General features: G+C 41.6%; 2 protein-coding genes across 9 annotated transcripts; one reads left to right on the top strand and one right to left on the bottom strand.

Annotated features, from left to right (window-relative positions):
• Positions 1-51: 51 nt before the first annotated feature.
• nfe2l1b (nfe2 like bZIP transcription factor 1b) lies at positions 52-10,836 on the top strand. Of its 5 annotated transcripts, none has more exons than XM_003448654.5 (6): positions 52-206; positions 1,184-2,013; positions 3,075-3,296; positions 5,784-5,873; positions 6,306-6,464; positions 6,602-10,836. In XM_003448654.5, the coding sequence occupies exons 2-6, from the start codon at positions 1,456-1,458 to the stop codon at positions 7,979-7,981; spliced, it is 2,409 nt and encodes an 802-aa protein (XP_003448702.1). In that variant the 5' UTR covers positions 52-206; positions 1,184-1,455; the 3' UTR covers positions 7,982-10,836. The 5 variants fall into 5 exon arrangements, with proteins under 5 accessions (XP_003448702.1, XP_005453816.1, XP_005453818.1 ...); XM_005453759.4 differs by lacking the exon at positions 52-206 and adding an exon at positions 541-672; XM_005453761.1 differs by lacking the exon at positions 52-206 and adding an exon at positions 680-821.
• A 1,607-nt stretch (positions 10,837-12,443) lies between these two features.
• cbx1b (chromobox homolog 1b (HP1 beta homolog Drosophila)) lies at positions 12,444-19,412 on the bottom strand. Of its 4 annotated transcripts, none has more exons than XM_003448652.5 (6): positions 19,264-19,412; positions 17,176-17,257; positions 16,764-16,920; positions 14,490-14,643; positions 13,208-13,302; positions 12,444-13,109 (listed from the first exon to the last, which is right to left on the bottom strand). In XM_003448652.5, exons 2-6 carry the CDS (start codon positions 17,228-17,230, stop codon positions 12,968-12,970), a joined length of 603 nt encoding a protein of 200 aa, XP_003448700.1. In that variant the 5' UTR covers positions 17,231-17,257; positions 19,264-19,412; the 3' UTR covers positions 12,444-12,967. The 4 variants fall into 4 exon arrangements, with proteins under 4 accessions (XP_003448700.1, XP_005453815.1, XP_005453814.1 ...); XM_005453758.4 differs by having other exon boundaries at positions 19,147-19,372; XM_005453757.4 differs by having other exon boundaries at positions 19,136-19,371.
• Between the last annotated feature and the right edge of the window lie 217 nt (positions 19,413-19,629).

Genomic DNA, 19,629 nt, shown 5'->3' with positions numbered 1-19,629 from the left:
TGTGTGAAAGCGTGTTTTGGTGTCAAGCGACGCTGCTAGGCTAGCCGGGCCAGCTAGCAATTTTGCAAGTCATGGTGGGCCATTCAATGAGGAAAGGCTGGAGAGTGCTGTATCTGGCATCACTGTGGAAATTTTAATGAAAAAGGACTTGTTACTGTTCTAAGCTGACTTTGAGGCATGAAGGCACACTTGCAAAATCTTCATGCGTAAGTATTACAATCAAAAGGTTTTAAATTAAATAACTAATACTGTGCGGCGAAACCGCATTGACTTACGGCGCAAGCTAACGTTAGCAGACACGTAAATTAATAAAAGTGATGTTTATGGGAGGGCAATGAATATAGTGGTGTATCTTGTTTACGTTACTTTTAAAACTAACTGAATTGTTTAGGTAGTTAGCAGAAAACTAGCTCATAAGGCTAGCACAGTGTACGTTTTGAGTTCCAATAGTAGTTGGGCATTTTCTGTCAACCCCGCCCTTGCCCTATTCTTGTTGGTCGGGAGTTACTGGAGTCATGTGTCGTCGCTGCGCCCAAAGCATGTGAATGGCTGTACTTTCTGTCAATCATCTTTTCACCACTTGTTGCTAGGGAGATTGTTGATGCTAGCTACAGCGGAAGTAGGCAGTCCTAAAATTAAAATATAAACAGAGAAAGCTGTCATTTTTTAAGGGTAAGTGGATAAAACACATCACAGCTACTTTGTCTTGTGTAATAAGGTAATGCGTAGTAGCGATAGCCGGATTTTAAGAGACAGGGCAGCTAACAGCTAACGTCGTAAGGACGAAAGGAGGGAGGGACCGTGCCATCCACCTAACATTGGTGCGTATGCTAGCAGCCCAGCGAGCTTTCTGGACTCCCTCATTCACCTTCAGCAGCACCCACACGAAGTAGTTGTCCTGTCAAGGGTGGGGTGATGCCTGGAGCTCTGTCTTCACCATTTCTTGCCTGCTGAATGTCCGGCAATGAGGAGGCATTGCGCGTTGCGAACCGACATCACTTATTTAGTCTTTAGAGGATGGAGTGGTTGCAATGGGCTCGCAAGTCCTGTTTTCATTAACATGTGCCTAATGCAAATGTAGGTAGGTGGGTAAGGCTTGGCGTGCTTCAGGGCTGAATGTATTGTAATGTTTAACTTTATTGCAAATGAGCATTAACACATATTTATTTCTCACTTTTGCCAGGAATGGGAAGATGACACTCTTTTGAAGAGCAGAGCTTTGACTTTAAACTGGACTCTCTAAAAAAAGTGAAAACCTCATCTTGGATCCTGTACAGCTTTTTGACTTAGATAATCCTGTTGACAACCCTCCCCCCTTTTGCTGTATTTAACCGGTTTTTATGTTCATGTATCTATCTCAGTCTTTTAGTGGTAGTGGAGAACTATTGATCCAAGAAAGTTGGCCCCCTTTTTGTTTTTGTTTTTTACTTTCACCTTTTGTTCCTTTGTAAAGAAATGCTTTACCTGAAAAAGTACTTCACAGAGGGCCTGATTCAGTTCACCATCCTTCTGAGTCTCTTTGGGGTGCGGGTGGACGTTGACACCTACCTAAACAATCAGCTGCCCCCACTGAGAGAGATCATCCTGGGGCCTAGCTCAGCCTACACCCAGACACAGTTTCACAACCTGCGCAACACGCTGGACGGCTATGGCATCCATCCAAAAAGTGTGGACCTCGATCATTTCTTCACCACTAGACGGCTGCTAAACCAGGTGCGCCAGCTGGATCGCCTCTTCGTGCCCAGTACCGAGCTCAACACCTGGCTAGTGCATCGTGACTCTGATACTGTGGTGTCCGCCAGCAGCCAGTCCAGCCCCAGCATCACCCTGGACAATGGGGCCGGCCTAGAGGACGTTAACAACCCTGACGCTACCCCGGCCATGAGGGGAGGAAGTGGAGCGCCTGAATCCACATACAGTCTGAACACAGCGGACAGCAGCCTGGGAGCTGTGGCCCCCGAGTGCAACCAGGAGCAGGGCAACAGGGATGGCAATGATGATCTCACAAAAGAGGTATGTTTCCACCGGGAGAGCATCAATCAGAACGTAGACGCTCTCCATTTAGCAGAATTTATGGATTTGAGTTATGTTAAAAGATACAATTTTCTCAGCAAATGAGAAAATTTGTTTGTTACGGAAGCCAAAAATTAAACACAGCATATAGCAAAATAGTTTAAATAATTAAAGTAACTATGATACATATAGGCCATATGAAATCATATATATATGGTGTGAATGTGTGTTTATGTTGTGAATAGCAGATTTAAGAGTAGTCTAACCTAGCAAAGTAAAAAAAAAAAACTATAGAAGAAGAAAGAAGAGAGGAAAAAAATGCTTTTTTGTTGCCTGAAAACATTGTATATATGTATTTATTAATAAATCCAGTATTTAGTATCTGTTTTCACTAAAAATAAATACAAAAAAGTAAATTCTGTTTCAAAAAACATAGCTTTATGGTGACTAATAATAAACAGCCTCCACCCTAGGACTTTTATCAGTGTGAGATATTTTTAGTCCAACCAGTTGAGTCACATTTAATACAGCTGTGGTTCTGGCCACATTTAACATTCTCCAACTTTGAAATGCGTGGCGACCCCCCCCCCCCCCCCCCCCCCCCCGAAGTTTACTTCCTTACCTTAAAATGGAACGAAAGACATGATAACTATACAATTTTTTGGTTTGTCTGTTTTACGTTTTTTGATTATGTGTTGTTATTTCTCACATTAACTATTATGTGAAGTATCCCAGACACACAATGGCCATATTGACACTGTGGAGATCGAGTTCACAGTCATTATTGGATTGCAATAAAGCAAGACTTCTTTCTGATCACATGATAACTACCGTGCCCAAGTGTTTATGTCACGGTTACATCATCTGATTTGTGTTACATCCACTCTCAAATGAAAACGGCCTATATAAAAGGTTTAATAAAAAGTGACAATTTATCATATATTAGGTCATATTTTTAGCCATGCACATTCCAAATATGTTGCTAGTCAGTATGTGGCTATTAAAGTACCTTTCCTCTCTATACAGGGCCATTTTTCAATGGTTGCTCTGTGTTTTTTCAGGACATTGACTTGATTGACATCCTATGGCGACAGGACATTGATCTTGGTGCAGGAAGAGAAGTTTTTAACTACAGCAACCGTCAGAAGGAAAACGAGGAGGAGAAGCCCAGCCCACAGGAGAACAAAGACAGGAATGAGGAACAAGAAAGCTGGAGAAATGGCGTGAACTTACAAGGGGCTCCACCAGTGGACGGAGAGACTGGAGAGAGCATTCCTGAGCAGGTTTGTTAACACCAAGCCTTTCATTATATGCTGTTGTTTTTAGTCGGACGCCTGCCTTTTAAGACATAAAAAGGAAACTTAAAAATAGGAGCTGTACACTGGTGATAAAAAGATAATTTTCTCTGCTCAGACTTTCCACCTAGTTTGCTGCATTTGACCAAGATATAGCAAGTTTAAAAATTTGTGCTCACAATCAAAATTGCTCAGCATGTATGTAATAGCATCATCTCGTTGTTGAGTCACACTTGCTGGTAATATAAAGCACATCAAGCCGTTGCAGTTAGATTAAGGTAGAAGTTCATTTCACAGAGACGCACATGACTGTGTTGCATTTATTTTAAGGCTTCACATCCAAGAGAATTTTCCAGCGAACCAGAGGCAGTTCAGAATCACAAGCTCATGTTACCCATCATAAAAGTACAAGTGCATAGACACACATAATGTCAAGCACGGGGTTTATATGAACCCATAACGAAATCAAAAACAAAAGAAATATGTGTTAAATATTAATTAGATACATTATCTGTGGATTGACTTGACAAATACACAGAGTATTAACTAACTGCATTAATAGTCCACGAAACAAATGAGAGATTACAGGAATTTGTCTGTTTAGGCCTTAAAATTTCAGCAGCTAGACTTAAAAGAAGGGGTTGGGGATTTTTTTAAACCAATTATGAGCAGATCGAGATGTATTTAGAAAAGTAAGTGCATTTCTGACTCTGTCTGTTTTTCCACATTACAAAGAAATGCTGCTGCAGTAAATCAAAGGAAACTGGCAGCATGGTAAAATTACAGAAAAAGTATTGACAGCTCGTTTCCTGGACTCCTGTAAAATAAAACAGAAATTTTCTGTTAATTCACAGAAATCCCCCCCACCCCCAAACACACACACACACACACACACACACACTCTGATATATAATGAAAGTAATAGTAAAACAAAACCAAAAAAAACCACCTGTTGGGTTGGTTTTTTGTTTTTTTGTTTTTGTTTATCCAGTACTTTTTGGGGGGTTTAGTATTGTATGCTATGGGTGATTTCTTTGTTAGTAAGAAGGTTGTAAAAATTACGATTACTCAGACCTCTGCCTCAGGTTAACAGTTCAGACTTTAATGAGGTGATGTTTCCTTAAAGAGAAAAATACAGTGAAAAGTCACAAATTTCTGTCTTTTCAACAACAACAAAATAATAATAATAATTTAAACCCCCACATTGGGGTTTTTAATGAGACATTTTTGTTGGACACCCCTGAGCTGCATTGACAGAACGACTGATGCTTTCAGCCTTCAATTGTTTGCGCTAGTATGGGCAGGGTGTGAAAGCCCAAAGACGAAGAGCCCTCTAAAAAGGAGGGTCTCGGTCTGCTTCCAAGCAGAATCTGCTGGAGTTTGCTTGTGATGTGAAACAATCACAAGCACTGGTCGTGCACTATTAAGAAAGCAATGTCTTGATTTCTATTAGCAAAGTTAGTGACTTAGAAGACATGATCGGGTTTGAGTTGGTTGATTGGCTGCATAAAAAAATAAAACCTTTAAACTCTACAGGAAATGGTGACTCGCTCACAAACTGACAGAATCATTTGCATAGTTTTTGGGCTATAAATCCAAAGTGTGATATCATTTAAAGACGGTAAAGGATGACCTCAAGAATGTGCCTGGAAACCTCTCATGTAAATCAGTTGTTAATCTCAAGCACCGATTTACAGTTTAAACGTGCATGTAGCCTAATGTTAGCCACAATGGACCACTCTTAGATTAGGAGCTCTCCCGGCTGGGTGCACGTGTTTTTGTAAAATGTATATTTTTCTTTTAAACTTCGCTGCTGTATTTCTGTGTAATGTAAGTGTTGATTAGATTTTCTTCTCCTACCTGGAAGTAAAAAATCAATTAATTAATTAATTAATTTTAAAAAATCATTTTTTGATGCCCCCCCCCAAAAAGCATATATGTAAGTGAATTAAAAAGATGTAACAAAGAGTTAACAAATTACCTAAAACAGTGGTTCTCAAACTTTTTTTTTTCCGGCATTTCAGAAGCCCCAGTTAAAACCGATGTAAAAAAAAGCTGGTTAAAAATATTTTTATCAGATATTTTTTTATATCGTCCTGGTGATTTTCCTCTGATGGCCGCAGCCACTTTGGTGAGCACCAGAGTTTTGAATATGCAGTAAAAAGCCGACCTTCAATTAACTAAGTTTTACTCCATATTTTTTTTTCCTGGTTGTGTGCCCCACAGTTTAAGAACTGCTGGCCTAAAATGGCAACTACTTGTCAACTAGGAATGTCTTTGGTGAGGGAAGCCCTGCTTTATACCCTGGATAGTTATTCCATTTTAGGCACCAATCCCCCATACCAATTCATATATATGAACTTCTTCATGTGTGTACAAAAAAAGCCACTTTGTCTGGACAAATAAAATATAAGAGCTTCTCTTGTGAAAACACTTTAAGATTATTACCTTTCTTTTTTTTTTCGGTGTTACCAGCTCCCAGGTCTCGGCACACAGACTTCACTGTCTCTACAAGAATGCTTGAGGCTGTTGGAGGCCACATTCCCTTTTGGAGAAGAAACTGAGGTAACAAAGAAAAATCTGCTGTTGAAATTGTCATGGCCACATATTTTATTTTTTGGTGGTATCGCTCCTTCCCCTCCCTCCCACATACATGTGCGGAAAGCCTAAGACAGTGAGAGCAGCACCAGAAACCACTAACTAGGGAACAGAACAGACCAGCCATCAGGAAAAGGAAATATGATATTGACAAGTGTGAGGAGTTGGGGTGGAGGAAGCAGCAATTCAAGGCAGGCTAGAGCTTCCCAAATAGGATGCTTTGGATTTGACTGGTGAGATAAGATGCACTCCATCTTTCTCAAAAGTTGAGCAGTTCTTACTTTAGTGCATAGATCAGAAAGATAAATCAGACCTACAATCTCATATTTTAAGTTGGAGAAAATGGCACAATAAGCTACATATAATGTAAAATCAAGTTTATGTGATATTTTTAATCAGTTTCCAGCCCCGGTTGTCAGCCCAGAAATTGCCATTTCCAATGAGGAAGTTCCTTCTACATCTCAGGGCCTCCCACTGGTGCTACAGCTGCCCTCAGCAGAACCACAGTTAGACCTAGAGCAGCAGTGGCAAGACATCATGGCCATCATGGAGCTACAAGTAAGATGGTTTTGTTTTGTCCTCATGATTGCTTGTGAAGTTTTGTAAGACCAGACACTTTAAGATCTACATTAAATTCAAAATACTGAAATTATTTAACATGATTTTAAAATAATGCGTTTTTCTCTTTTTTTAAGGCAATGGAAGTGAACAACACTTCTCTCCACACCAATTCAAGCAGCGTAAGCGCCATAAGTGGGACAACTGAGTCAAACACTGCGGGAAACTTTGAACTGTCTACTCGCTCGACGCCAATAAACCAGGATGTCAGCCTTCATCAGGCTTCCCTCCCCAGCTGCAGCCAAGACTTCCCCCAGATTTTTAACCCTCAGCTGGACTCGGCAAGCATTGCCCCAAGAACCGTCACACTCAGACCCTCCTCCAGCAACTCCACTAACATCAACTCCACATTCGGAGCCACCAACCTAACTGGGATCTTTCTCCCTCCACACGTGAACAGTTCCAGTAACAACGTTACTTCCACCCCTGTCCTCCCCGATCCTTTCAGCACCCTGCTGGAGGAGTCGATGCTTGACGAAATCAGCCTGTTGGACCTTGCCATGGAGGAGGGCTTCAGTCAGGCCCAGGCCTCCCAGTTGGAGGATGAGCTTGACTCAGATTCTGGTCTTTCCCTGGACTCCAGCCATAGCCCTGCCTCCCCAAGCAGCTCAGAAACCTCCTGCTCGTCTGCAGCTTCCTCCTCTTCAACGTCTGCCACTTTCTCGGAGGAAGGAGCTGTGGGCTACAGCACTGACTCTGAGGTGGCCACTGTAGAGACGGAGGAAGGAGCTGTTGGAGGTTACCAGCCTGAATATAGCAAGCTCTGCCGTATGAGCTATCAGGACCCCTCCCAGTTCCACACTCTCCCTCAACTTGACAGCATCAGCCATAATCATACCTACAACCTTCCGCTTTCCTCTGCCTTCTCCGAGCACCCAGAGCTTCCCATTTCGGTCGGGAAGAAGACTGTCCGTGACAAACAGAACTCAAAGCCTCAGCCTCCTCAGGACCTGCTCGACAAGCACTCAAGCCGCGACGAGCGCAGAGCCCGGGCCATGAAAATCCCCTTCTCCAACGACAAGATCATCAACCTGCCTGTGGAAGAGTTCAACGAGCTGCTAGCCAAGCACCACCTGAGCGAAGCCCAGCTGGCCCTCATCCGTGACATCCGCAGGCGCGGGAAGAACAAGATGGCAGCCCAGAACTGCCGCAAACGCAAGCTGGACACCATCATAAAGCTGGAGCAGGGCGTCCAAGATCTGAGGCGCGACAAGGCCCGCCTGCTGAAGGAGAAGATGGAATTCATTCGCTCCATTCGGCAAATGAAGCAGAAGATGCAAAGCCTGTACCAAGAGGTGTTCACTCAGCTGCGGGACGAGGAGGGCCGGCCCTATCCTCCCAGCGAGTACTCGCTGCAGTACAGCGCCGACGGCAGCGTGCTCATCATGCCCCGCGGCGTGACGACCGCTGAGCAGAACCGAAAGCCAGAGAAAAAACAGAAGGACAAAAAGAAGTGAGGGAGCACAAACTGCTGTTTATTCTATAACTTTGCTAAGTCAGTAAGAAAGATTTCTGCAGACACGAGAGAGATGTCCTTATTTCCTTTAAGAAGATTGTGGTGAGTAGAAAAATGGCATTGTTGACTACTCTTCCTGCATTAGTTTCTCCCGTTTCATTCTGTTCCTACGATTTTTGTTCCTGGAAACAACTTTGACGCAGAAGTAGCTCTTCGTTTGAGTACTGAGATTTAATTATTTAGACGAGGAGAAGAGGGATATAAAAGGACATAAAACGAGCTATTAGGAAGAAGAAAAAAAATTAGCTGCTCTTGATCCTTTTGCACCAAACCACTGAGGATGGAGGAGTTTCGCAGGGTGAAAGAAGGGACTGGTGGGAGTACAAGAACACCATGTTTGGAATACCTATGCACCGAAGGTTTTAAAGGACTATCAGATCACATCCCACCCTGGAGACTTTTGGTGATTTTTCATAGTCACTGAGGCTTTTAAGTTGCAAAGAAATGCATCGATGCTTGTGAGTTTAGATACCAAAGGCCAAAAGGAAGTCCATTATTTTAGGATGCCAATTAACACCTATACTAACCAAAGGTTGTATTTGGTGCACATCACGTGATCTGTATACATCTTAAATGCTCCAACACTGCACTCTAATTCTGTAGGTTCCAGTTTTCGAGTCAGGTGGCATCTAAGTTTAGAAGGCCATAAATAGATCGGGTTTGATGTGTGGAAGGTGGATGTTGAGATGAGAAGAGTGGGAGGCTGAGAGCGTTCTCATGCTGGCCACTGGTGAAAGAGGCCTGGAAGTGAAGTCTTTGAAGAGGAGCAGATTTAGGGAGGAGGCACGCTGCATTGCAAAATGTATCGACTTCCTTATAAATTATACATAGCACTGTAATTTGTCTTTAAAAGGCTTGGCTATATGCATTTTGCCGTGTCTGTCGCTATTCCTTCGCTGCAGGTTTAAATACGGGAGCTGCGTTTAGGAAGGCTCTTATTAACTGTTCATAATCTGTAGTATAAGCAAGGTTATAGGTCTAGCCACATCAGCTTTACATAGACGCCTACACCCTTTTTGTTGAATTCTAAATTCTGAGCCTGTAATTGAAGGAAGAATTCAAGATAACCGTGATGGGCCAGGAGCTCCGGAGAGTAGTGCATTATTAAAACCAACTCCAGGCAGTCTTGAGTCATTCAGTTTTCTTGGATGCCCCATTTTTAGCATTAACAGAAGGCAGGCTCAGTTGACGCTGGGGTGTAGCAACTTCCCTTTCAAGTAACATACGCGCCAAATGTTAAATACAACAGTGTATTAGGGCCAGTCAAGGGAGAAAACAATTTAAAAAGCTTGGCGAAGCTGGGGTGAAGGCCTGAGACAAAAAAATTGAGATTTTGTTGTTGTTGTTCATTTGTTTGTTTATTTTCTCAGAATTGTTTTGCTTTAATCTCAAATTGAGGAGAAAAAAACCTGTTTATTATTTCGAAACCAGAAACAAGAAACAATCTGGCAAATTTATGGAAAGAAGACCTGAAAAATTTAAGAGAAAAAGAATTAGGAGAAAATTTACAATCGAAAGAGATATTTTAGGAAAACAAAACGGGCAAATTCATGAGGAAAAAAATGGAAATTTACATTAAAATACTACAAATTGCAGAAAATTGGTGGAAAATTATCAAGAAAATTAAATGTAAATTCACAGTTAAAAAAAAATAAATAACTAAAAAGTCTGTTGTAAAAAAGACACATTTATGAGAAAAAACGGACAATTTACAAGAAAAAAAGTGCAAATTTCAAAGAAAACTAGTTGCAAATGAATGAGAAAAGAATACGTAAATTCACAAAGAAAAAAGGAAATTGTGTAACAAAAAAAAAAGATCAATTCAAAAACATAAAGTTGTAACAAGAAAACAAATTTTTTTTGGTTAGATATGGTTGCTTGACTAAAAAACAAAACAAAAAAAACCCTGCGAATTTCTATTCAGTTTCTACTCATATTTGCCAATTTTTTTTCTTGGAAATTTTTTAGGGTTCTCTATAAAATTGCAGTTTAAATCGAGTTGCCTGATTCTCCTCGCCCTGTAGATTTTGTTTTACTTTGAATGACCCTGGTACGCCGTTGTGACTGTACGAAAAACCACTTGAGGATTTTTTTTAATAAACTGCTGTAAGGCCAAAGTGTTGGCTTCAATCAAGTTTTTGTGTTTATAACAGAGCGAGCCATGCGAGTGATAACGCAAAAGCAACTCGAATGTGTGAAATGACAACGCGTGCCGTGGCCACTTTGATCTGAATGCCTTTATTTAACGTTTCTGTCACTTTTATGGGTTTTGAGAACCGAAGAGAGGTGGGATTAAAAAAAAAATGTTCTCAAAGTAGAAGTGCTATTACTTGTCTATTTGAATGAAGTTTGTCAGTACATGTGTTATATCACCTTCTTAAAAAAATAAAATAAAATAGGTCCGTTGTGCCAGCTGAGATAGGAGATAGGCTAGATCTTTTTCCAAGAGGCTGAACAGAACTCGCAACATTAAGATGATGTCCAAAAAAAACAATTTTGAACGGAGAAATGTCCTCATTAAATGTGATATTCAGGCATGAACCTCTGGTTAACATTCACTTCAGTGTAACACCAACTACTTAGTACTGCTACTACTTAGTGCACTTTTTTTGTCTGTCTTGTTCTGTAAATATTTTCATGTTTGTGTTTGTTATGATTTTATGTAGTCTGTTTAAAAACGTCTCCATTAACGGTCACACCCTCTGCTTTGAGTTTGGATGTAGTTCCCTCCGTTTTGAGGTATTTGCTGGCAATCAAGAATTGTTTTTATTGATTAATAAAGTGTTTTTATTTTCACCTGTGACTCTTGTGTTCTAGTTGTCCATGTTTCAGGCTTCCAGTCAGCGAAGGCACTAGATACCTTGACCGTGAACAACCTGACAATATAACAAGGGGGCAGTTCTACACTTAAAGTGGACCGCTCAGGTTTATTTCCAGCTTCCTTTTTTTTCTATTATTTTTGGTTTCTTTTAGAGTAACTTTGCTTGATCCACAGCTCAAAATAATCCCTATTTATCTAATACTGACCGGCCCCTCAGGTCATCCCCTCCCTTTAAGCCACCTTGTTTTTTTACTGACTGGCAGCTGCTTGCAAACAAGTTTTGTGGCATGTCAAAACATCAATAATTCAGGCAACTCCTGCAGCTCTTCTGGGGGGAGATACCGAGGTGTTCTTGAGAGATATCATTCACCAGCGTGTCCTCCCTGTAGGGCATGCCTGAAACACCTCACCTGGGATGCATCCAAGAGGCATGGTCAGATACTCGAACCACTCCAGCTGGCTCCTTTAGTGTCGAGCACTGGCTCTGCTCTGAGCCCCTCTCCTGATGTGTAATGCTGAGCCCAGACACCCTCCAGACGAAACTCATTTTGGCTCCTTGTATCTGCAATCTCATTCTTTCGGGTACTACCCAGAGCAATAGGTGAGGTAGGAATGTAAATCACCTACTTTGCCTTGCCTAAGATCTTATAAATAACTGTGCAATTGTTCTTTCTTTATGCTTCTGTAGAGCTGACAGATTACCTCAACATTTCCATGTACTTGTATTACAAGTTTGGTTTTGTATCTTAACGTGCCCTGTTCGAACAGCAGCTGGGTGGGACTGCTAATGTGCCTGAGATGATCAGATTAGAAATATTTACTCTTTGACATCATAAAACTAAACTGCCTGAAATGGTGCTGAGTTTCGTGCACACGCTTACCTTTGAGATCTCACACTTGTTTAAAAGTCGGTCAATGTTTACTTTCAGCTGCTTCCTCGTCACAAGGGGTCGCCACAGCATGTTTTACACCGGATGCCCTTCCTTATTCAACCCCAAAGGGGATTTGTGTCTCCGGCTGAAATCAAACCAGCAATTTTATGCTTGTCATGCAAATATATATGCCAGAAAATAAGGAAAACCCTAATCGGTCCCCTTTAAGTCAGTTATTATACCTCGAACAATAGTTTATGGTAAATGGTAAATGGCCTGTATTTGTATAGCACTTAGTCCCCAAGGACCCCAAAGCGCTTTACACTACATTTAGTCATTCACCCATTCACACACACATTCACACACTGGTGATGGCAAGCTACATTGTAGCCACAGCCACCCTGGGGCGCACTGACAAGTTTATGTTGGAGTAACCAGGCTATCCAGACAGCAGAAACACTGTTTGACTTCCTGCTCTGTTCTGATGGTCTCAGTATTACATCATGGCATTTATTGAAATGAAATCCAACTTTTTGTCTCTACAGTGACTTTTAACCTGCATGTGATAAAGAAAATCAGAAAAATTGAGGCATCTAAACTACAGACAGACATGTTACCTTGAACTACAACCACATTTTTAGTCAGTCTGATAAATTAACCAGAATATGAAGATGATAATTATCTTAAAATTGAAAGTGACACGACACCACTGTAACAAAAAGTGGTTTATTCTCCAAAAGCGACAAGCAAGACGTGACAAACACTACAAAGATTACCAAAGAATAAAATATTACAGAAGTTGTTCATAACCGTACATCAATACGGATGCTAAGGAAACGCCTAAGATGAACACAGTTTTGGCCCTGGAGAGCGCTGATGAACAGAGTAAAAACAATGGCACGCGAAAGAAATGAAAACATCACCTCACTGATACGATGTCATAGCAAGATGAGCCAGATGTGGAAAGGACATCGAAAGCCTGGTGAAGGGAAAATTAACACTGCTTTGTTTGAGCTGGTTTTTGTCAAGCAAATCTGAAGGATATTTACACGGAGATTTGATCTGGATAAAAGTAGAATCGAATGAGTGATACTACGCCAAGAAGACTAATGAGTCCAGGATGTCTTGCTTGTCTCTGGCCCATCCCCCTTCTTCGCCTCCCCTCCCCTCCCTCATGGAAAGTACACTGAAGTTCAAAACTACATTTCTTCTCCCCCTGCCCCTTCGCCCTGTGCTAGTTTTTCTCATCCTTCTTCTCGTCTTCGGAGGGGTACGAGTGCCAGGTGAGCCGTTCTTCGTAGAAAGAGATGACCACTTGCGGACACTTGACGTTGGCCTCTTTCGCCGGCACAAGGTCCGCCTCATCTGAATTTTTCCTTTAAAAAGGGCAAAGGAAAAAGTCATTTAGCCTACCACAGAAACGCATTTAATGGCACATTTGAATTCCCCAACGTGTGGGGCAGCGCTTACACACCATTTCATGAGGAACATGAGTTCTCCTGTGGAATCTGTGGCCCCAATAATCCTTTCTGGATCCAGACCTCGAGCAAAGCCCCTTAACTTCTCTGTCTGAGGATCAAGAAACAAAATAAAACTTAAATCCATCCTAATACAGGATGCCCACAGAAAAACCCTCAAATCGGAGACAAAGACATTTCTGGTAGGTCCTGGGTTCTAACTACAGCTCTTCTCTACCGAGTGTGCGTCGTCTGCTGATAATACAGCAAATGGTTCTGATAGGTTTGCTGTGTCTCCCAGCACAGTCTCTCATCAGTGTGGAGGAGATACCAGCAGATGAGCCGCTACACGAAGGTTGTCAATCCAGCAGCAAGACGGGTATCTGCTCCTTTGGTCGAGGAGGAACAGGGGGAACACTGCCAGAGCCCTACAAAACAACCTCCAGCTGGTTACTCATGTACACGGCTCTGACCTAACTCACAGCCCAGCACTCTGCAGCTCGACTGGTTTTCACAAGTAAAACACATTAGAACTGGCAGGTCCACAACTGGCACTCTGCTCTCTTCACAGATAAAATGAAGAGGTTCACACTGAGCATGTGTGATAGACGTGAGAGCCTTGAGAAGTGGGTCAGTGATGATCATAGGGGGGGACTTCTGGGTTAAAGGTACCGGAATGAAATCCTCACATCTGATTTCAGACCTTAAGCTGGTGCAGGGAGCCCTGGGTTTTTCCTGCCCAGCCTCATGGTCCTAAACATTGAAGGCATTGAAGCTACGGAAAGCCCCTCGTGTTCTGACCTGAATCCAACAGAGAACCTCTGGGATACTATTGGTACATCAGATGGGGCCAAACAGCACCACAGACTGATGATTCAGGTCTAGGAGGAGGTGAAGAAGAATACCCAGATGTCGTTGGGAATGCATACAGGAACGAATCCAGTCATCAAAGGACTGGTGATTTTAGTTTACACTGTTTTCGTATCATTTTGTTCTCAAGAAATTAGAAACAAATTCCTAAAAAGTTGGTATGTTGTGTAAAATGTAAATAAAAACGGAACACATTAATTTTCAAATCTCACAAACCTGTATTTTATTGACAACAGAACACAAAAGACAAAAAACAATTAGCTTGTTTTGAATTTTATGGCAGCATTGAGTTTTTATTTACATTTTACACAACATCCTGACTTTTTTGGTATATCAGATTAAGTATTCCTTTCATTTTTTCTTAACAGTGAAGTGTATTCTTCAGGTAACTTAGCATTAAATGAGACTCATGGAAAAATTGGGACTCACATCATCTTTCTTCTTCTTTGATTTACTGTCGTCTCCTTCTGCTTCTCCGGCTGCCTTCCTTTTTCCATCATGTGCTGATTTCTGGGACTGCAGGAACTCTGCAATCAAATCTGGACAGTCCAGGTTTTCTTCTGGTTCCCACGTGTTATCTTCACTGTAGATTTAAATACACAAAAATATGATTTAACTCCTAATTTTAGTTGCTTGTGATGTTTACAGTCACAATATTCTCCACTATCATCATGGGAAAACTGCTTCCAGAGTACAGCTGAGTATCACTGGAGTCAGGTAACATCAACACATTGAGTCATGAGGTTTTTCTCACTTTTTGCAAAGATACTTTCTTTTTCCTGTCTCTGTATAAAAGTTTAGTGGAATCACAACATTGAGCTGCCTATAAATAGTAGTGATATGTTTTTCCTTCATTCCTGTGGTACCCCTGAGAGATTTTGAGCTGAGTGGGACCTCCTGGTAAAATAACAGTAACTAAATAACTTAATAAAATACAGTACCATATCACCCCCTTAGTTATCTGTATTTTGATATGAAAATGGTTGCAGTGACTTAGTGAAGCATGAATGGACATATATGGAAATAGTTTATAAGGCAGAAACAGAATGTGTATGATTCCTATATTCTTCCCGCACAGCCTGAACTCACTTAATCTTATAATTTCTTTAAGTAGTCTTCAGGAATAGTTTTCTGGCTTCTTGAGGGACGTTCAAAGCTCTTCTTTGGATGTTGGCTGCCTTTTCTTTCTTTCTCTGTTGAGATGACCGCAAGCTATACAATAACTTTCCCTTACACACTGGCTCTGGGGAGGCCAGTCCATTTTTAATCCAGGTATTTTCTGTGTTTTTGGCATCATTGTTTTTTTGGGGGGGCAGATATTGATTCCAGATATTTTGACAAAACTCCCAACATCAGTGACTCAAATGCAGCCTTACACCATGACTGAGCCTCCACCGTGTTTTACAGATGGCTGTAGAGACTTATCCGTTCATACTGACATCAATTGGAACCAAAAATTTCAATTTTTGGATTCATCACTCCACAACACCTGTTACCACTGATTTTCAGTCCAGTTTTAGAGTATTTTGGTATGTCAGCCTGCTTCCCTTCCTTAAGAATGGTTTCTTGACTGGGACTATTTCATAGGAGGCATCAGAGAACAGCCGACCGATCAGATCAGACTTTTTTTAAGGACCCACCCAGATATGCCAATTTTCTGGCTAATAGTTCTTTGGAAATCTCTTTGTTGGTGCAAAAACACTAATGCGAATCAAACTGTGTTTTCTTTGGCTTTTTTTTATTTTTTAATTTATTTTTTTTATTTTAGATTTAACTAAAGAAATTGGAACAAATGATTTGACAGGCTTCTAATAAAAAAGTGCATCAACATACAATTTAAAATTGGTTTATAAGATCTTTGCTAAATCATCTGCTATGTGTAAATATAATGATTCATTCATTGAGTTAGGTGCCTTTTTTTTTTGTTTGTTTGGTTTTTTTTGCTTAAATGATTCAAAGGTGAGTGTTAAGTATCTTACAAAACAAGCATTCCTCTGATAACAGTCAGCTACAAGGACTGGACTGAAAATGAGTGAAAAAGCAGCCAATGTCCAAAGAAAAACTTTGAGGAAACCTTCAGGCAGCCTGGAGAACTGCCGCTGAAGACTTGGAAGAAAAATATTTAAAAAATGAAGGGTGACTCAGAATGATTTGATTTTAAGCTGCGTGTAATGACATCTAACTCTTATAGCAGCTGTTTTCAAAGTCAACATCTGGCTCCTTAGAGTTCACGTTCCCACACCACAGACGAATCTTTGAAACAAATATATTCATTCAAACTTTGAGGCACATATGACTCTACCTCCATTAAAAACACCTGTTAGATCTGAATATTATCTTTGCCTCACCTGGTTCCCTGTCACTGTGTGTGGGTGGAGCTTCTTGAGCCCCACCTGAGGTTTAAGTGCAGCACAGACACAGCTGGAGCAAAAATGAAGCAAAAAATAAAACAAGCAGAAAAGCAGCAGACCGAGCTGCCATAGTACCAGATACTCGAAACCTTTAATGATGCTAGAAAAACATTAAAAACCTTTTACAGAAAACCAACAGGAGGAACCTTAATTTTTGCATAGCTCATGTTTAGAAGTGCATCTTTCACTGGGCGCTTGTTAGGCAAATCTGGGATGTCAGGTGAAGATAAAAGTGTGAATGAGCTGACATGAGCCAACCAGTGACCCATGAATTAATTTTTTAAACACTTACTCAGAGAAGCCTTTCCACTTAAGAAGGTACTCTACTCTGCCTTTCACCACCCGTCGATTCAGAACCTTTTCCACCACATATTCTTCCTCCTCTTCTTCTTCCTCGGCCACTTCATCTGCCTTCTTGTCCTTCTTCTCAGCCGAAGTCATTTTGCTCTCTGTCGGTTTACAAACAGGGGAAATGTGAACACATCTGTGGCCCCAGATGCCTCAGTGGCTTGAAACTGAGAACTCTTACTGCACGCAGAGTTAAAGACGCTGACATTTGATTGTGACATGTGTCTGCCGAGTTCAAATGGCACCACAAACACTTATCGAGTCACGTACACAATTCATTTCTTGACACACACCTTAATCGCACAACGACAAGCGAAACAGAGAAATTTATGTTAGGAAATAATGATGTTTAAAACCTTCTGTAACAGTGGGACCATCGTTAGAGGGTTCTGTAGTCAGGCTCATACTCATCAGGTAGACCTGGGGACCCGCAGGTGCCTGGTCAACGCCAAGATTGTTGCATGTTGGAAAAAAACAGCATTGGAGAATGGGATTCAATGACGAGAAGCATGAGAGGCAATGCTGATTATTACAATCAGCCTATGATTGTGGTATTTTTTTAAAGGTTTAAGAGCTTTTCTGTCAAAGAAGTGATTGTCTAATCTACATTGCCTCATGTTACCCATGATTTATAACCTTATATGACATGATATAAGCTCACAGAATGGTATTTCCATGTGCTTCTGCCGAGTGCAAACTAAGACAATTGCATATAGAAGCCCCGGCAAAAATGATGGAATCACCACACTTGGAGGATGTTCATTCAGCTTTTTTTCCCCCCTTTTCTCACTTTGCAGCAAATAAACAAATCTCTGATATTTGGGCTTCATTACCTTAATAAATTGCATTTTTTTTTCCAGCTCAAGTACCATAACCATAATAAATGTACATATGCAAAAGTCTGCAAAAGCTGTTGATGGTGAAGTGTGACCCTAATAAGCTTAAAGAGGGAGTCTGACTAAATTGGTTGTTCTCAGTTGTCTCTACAATTTGGATCATTCAAACAGAAAACTCATGATAGAAATGCACAGCAAAAAGCAAAAAAAGGAGAAAAAGTATTTAATGTTTGTGACAGAAGTGGAAGAGAGGGACTGATTGAAATGGGATTTCCATACAGGAAAATAAAACAAGCTCAGAGTGGGCTAATAAAAAAAAAAACAATCATGGGTGGTGGATTATTGGATGAAAGTGATGTTCAGGGATGAATCTGGGCTGGTCGAGAAGGTGATGCTGGAACCTTTGCCTGAAGAAAACAAGCAAATATCCCCACTCATTCATGGTATGGGGGTTGCAGGACAGGTGGAGAACAAGAGGAGGTGGCAGTCATTGACTCAACAGTAATTGCACAGGTGTATGCTCAGATTTGGGACTTCTTCTTAATCCATGATGAAAGGTTTTGGTAATGATAACGTGTGCAACCTGCCACTGAGCAAAGAGTGTTAAAGGTTTTTCACCTCAGGGATGAGGTACATCAAATTTATGGTGGAAACTAAGAAAGTAACGGTTCATTCTGCAAAGCTGATCTGTCAGATCTTACTCATGCCTCAAAGAATTCAGAGTACTAAAATTGTGATGTTTTTGTTATTGGTTCCACATTTTTCATTTCCCATTGATTAAAATAATCCCATTGAATTTGTTTCATGTGTGCTTCATGAGAACAGGCTGCCCAGCTATTAAAGAACAATAGATTTGACCATATGTGTTATTCATTTTATTCTAGGTTCAACAAAAAAATGAGTGTGCATCCTCCCAGTATGTCGATTCCAACATTTCTGGCTTTATTCATAATTTAGTTGATTAATAATAAAGCGGAGACAGAGCAGGGAGGCATCTATGGCCGTGCATGTAGCAGCCAGCATCAACAACGTGAGATTTGCAACACCTGGCGGCGGCTGAGCAGCAGCGTGGAGGGACTAATTAAAAAAGAAACCGGACTACTTTGGGGGAAAAGGGGCGTCGTCGGGATGTAAAATACTCCTCTGTGCTGAGTGTAGAAGGGATTATTTTTAACGTTAGCAGAGAGCGAGAGGCAGAAGAAAAGAGCGCACGACAAAAGCCTTGCAGGGACCCACAGTGTGCAACTAGCTGGCGATTCCTCCATATTGCATTCGTGGTAGCAACTAATGTAACGGCTCAGGGATGCCTGGCGGATGTAAACACAGCGAATAACCGCACAGTATACGGAGCTAGTCTCCTGAGCAGGTGTCTTTTTAATACTGACTTAAAATAAACCTTCCAGCTAGCTAACGTTAGCCTCATGCACAATCCAGCGTTAGAGCACGTTTGGAAGGAGGAGGGGGAAAAAATGGAACTCACCGATGACTTACAGTGTAATCGGTTTGTTTTAAAACTTCCGCCCGAGCCGAAATGAAACAGCTACGGCTATCGCAGATTTACGGTAATAACGTTTGTGTCGGTTTGTTGTCGAAACACAGAGCCGCTACCTTCTCCACGGCGAAATGTGTCGTTTCCGCCCCTTCGTCTGGTATGAAGGGAGCAGAAGAAGGAGGGGGGAACGCCCGCTGGAGCGCGAGGAGGAGCCCCTCCGCAGACCGCGAAGCACGCGGATGGAACACTCAGCGCCAGCACGCGCCGCTCGCGCTCAGTGCGGACGATATACAGATCTACGGAAGCAGCATGCGCGCAAACGGCGGGTTGGAGATGAACGAAGCGGACCTCCCTGCGTTATAAACACAGGTTATAGATGCTCGAGGTGCTTTATAAATCTGCACAGCTGGATAAATACCAAGGCGGGGAGGACTACCAAGCGGGACTGCCGGGGTCCCAGGGAGGCAGCGGGCGGCCTGGGC

The sequence above is a fragment of the Oreochromis niloticus genome, linkage group LG8, assembly GCF_001858045.2.
Source record: "Oreochromis niloticus isolate F11D_XX linkage group LG8, O_niloticus_UMD_NMBU, whole genome shotgun sequence".
NCBI classification, from domain to species: domain Eukaryota; kingdom Metazoa; phylum Chordata; class Actinopteri; order Cichliformes; family Cichlidae; genus Oreochromis; species Oreochromis niloticus.
This window is presented reverse-complemented; position numbering and strand designations above follow the sequence as displayed.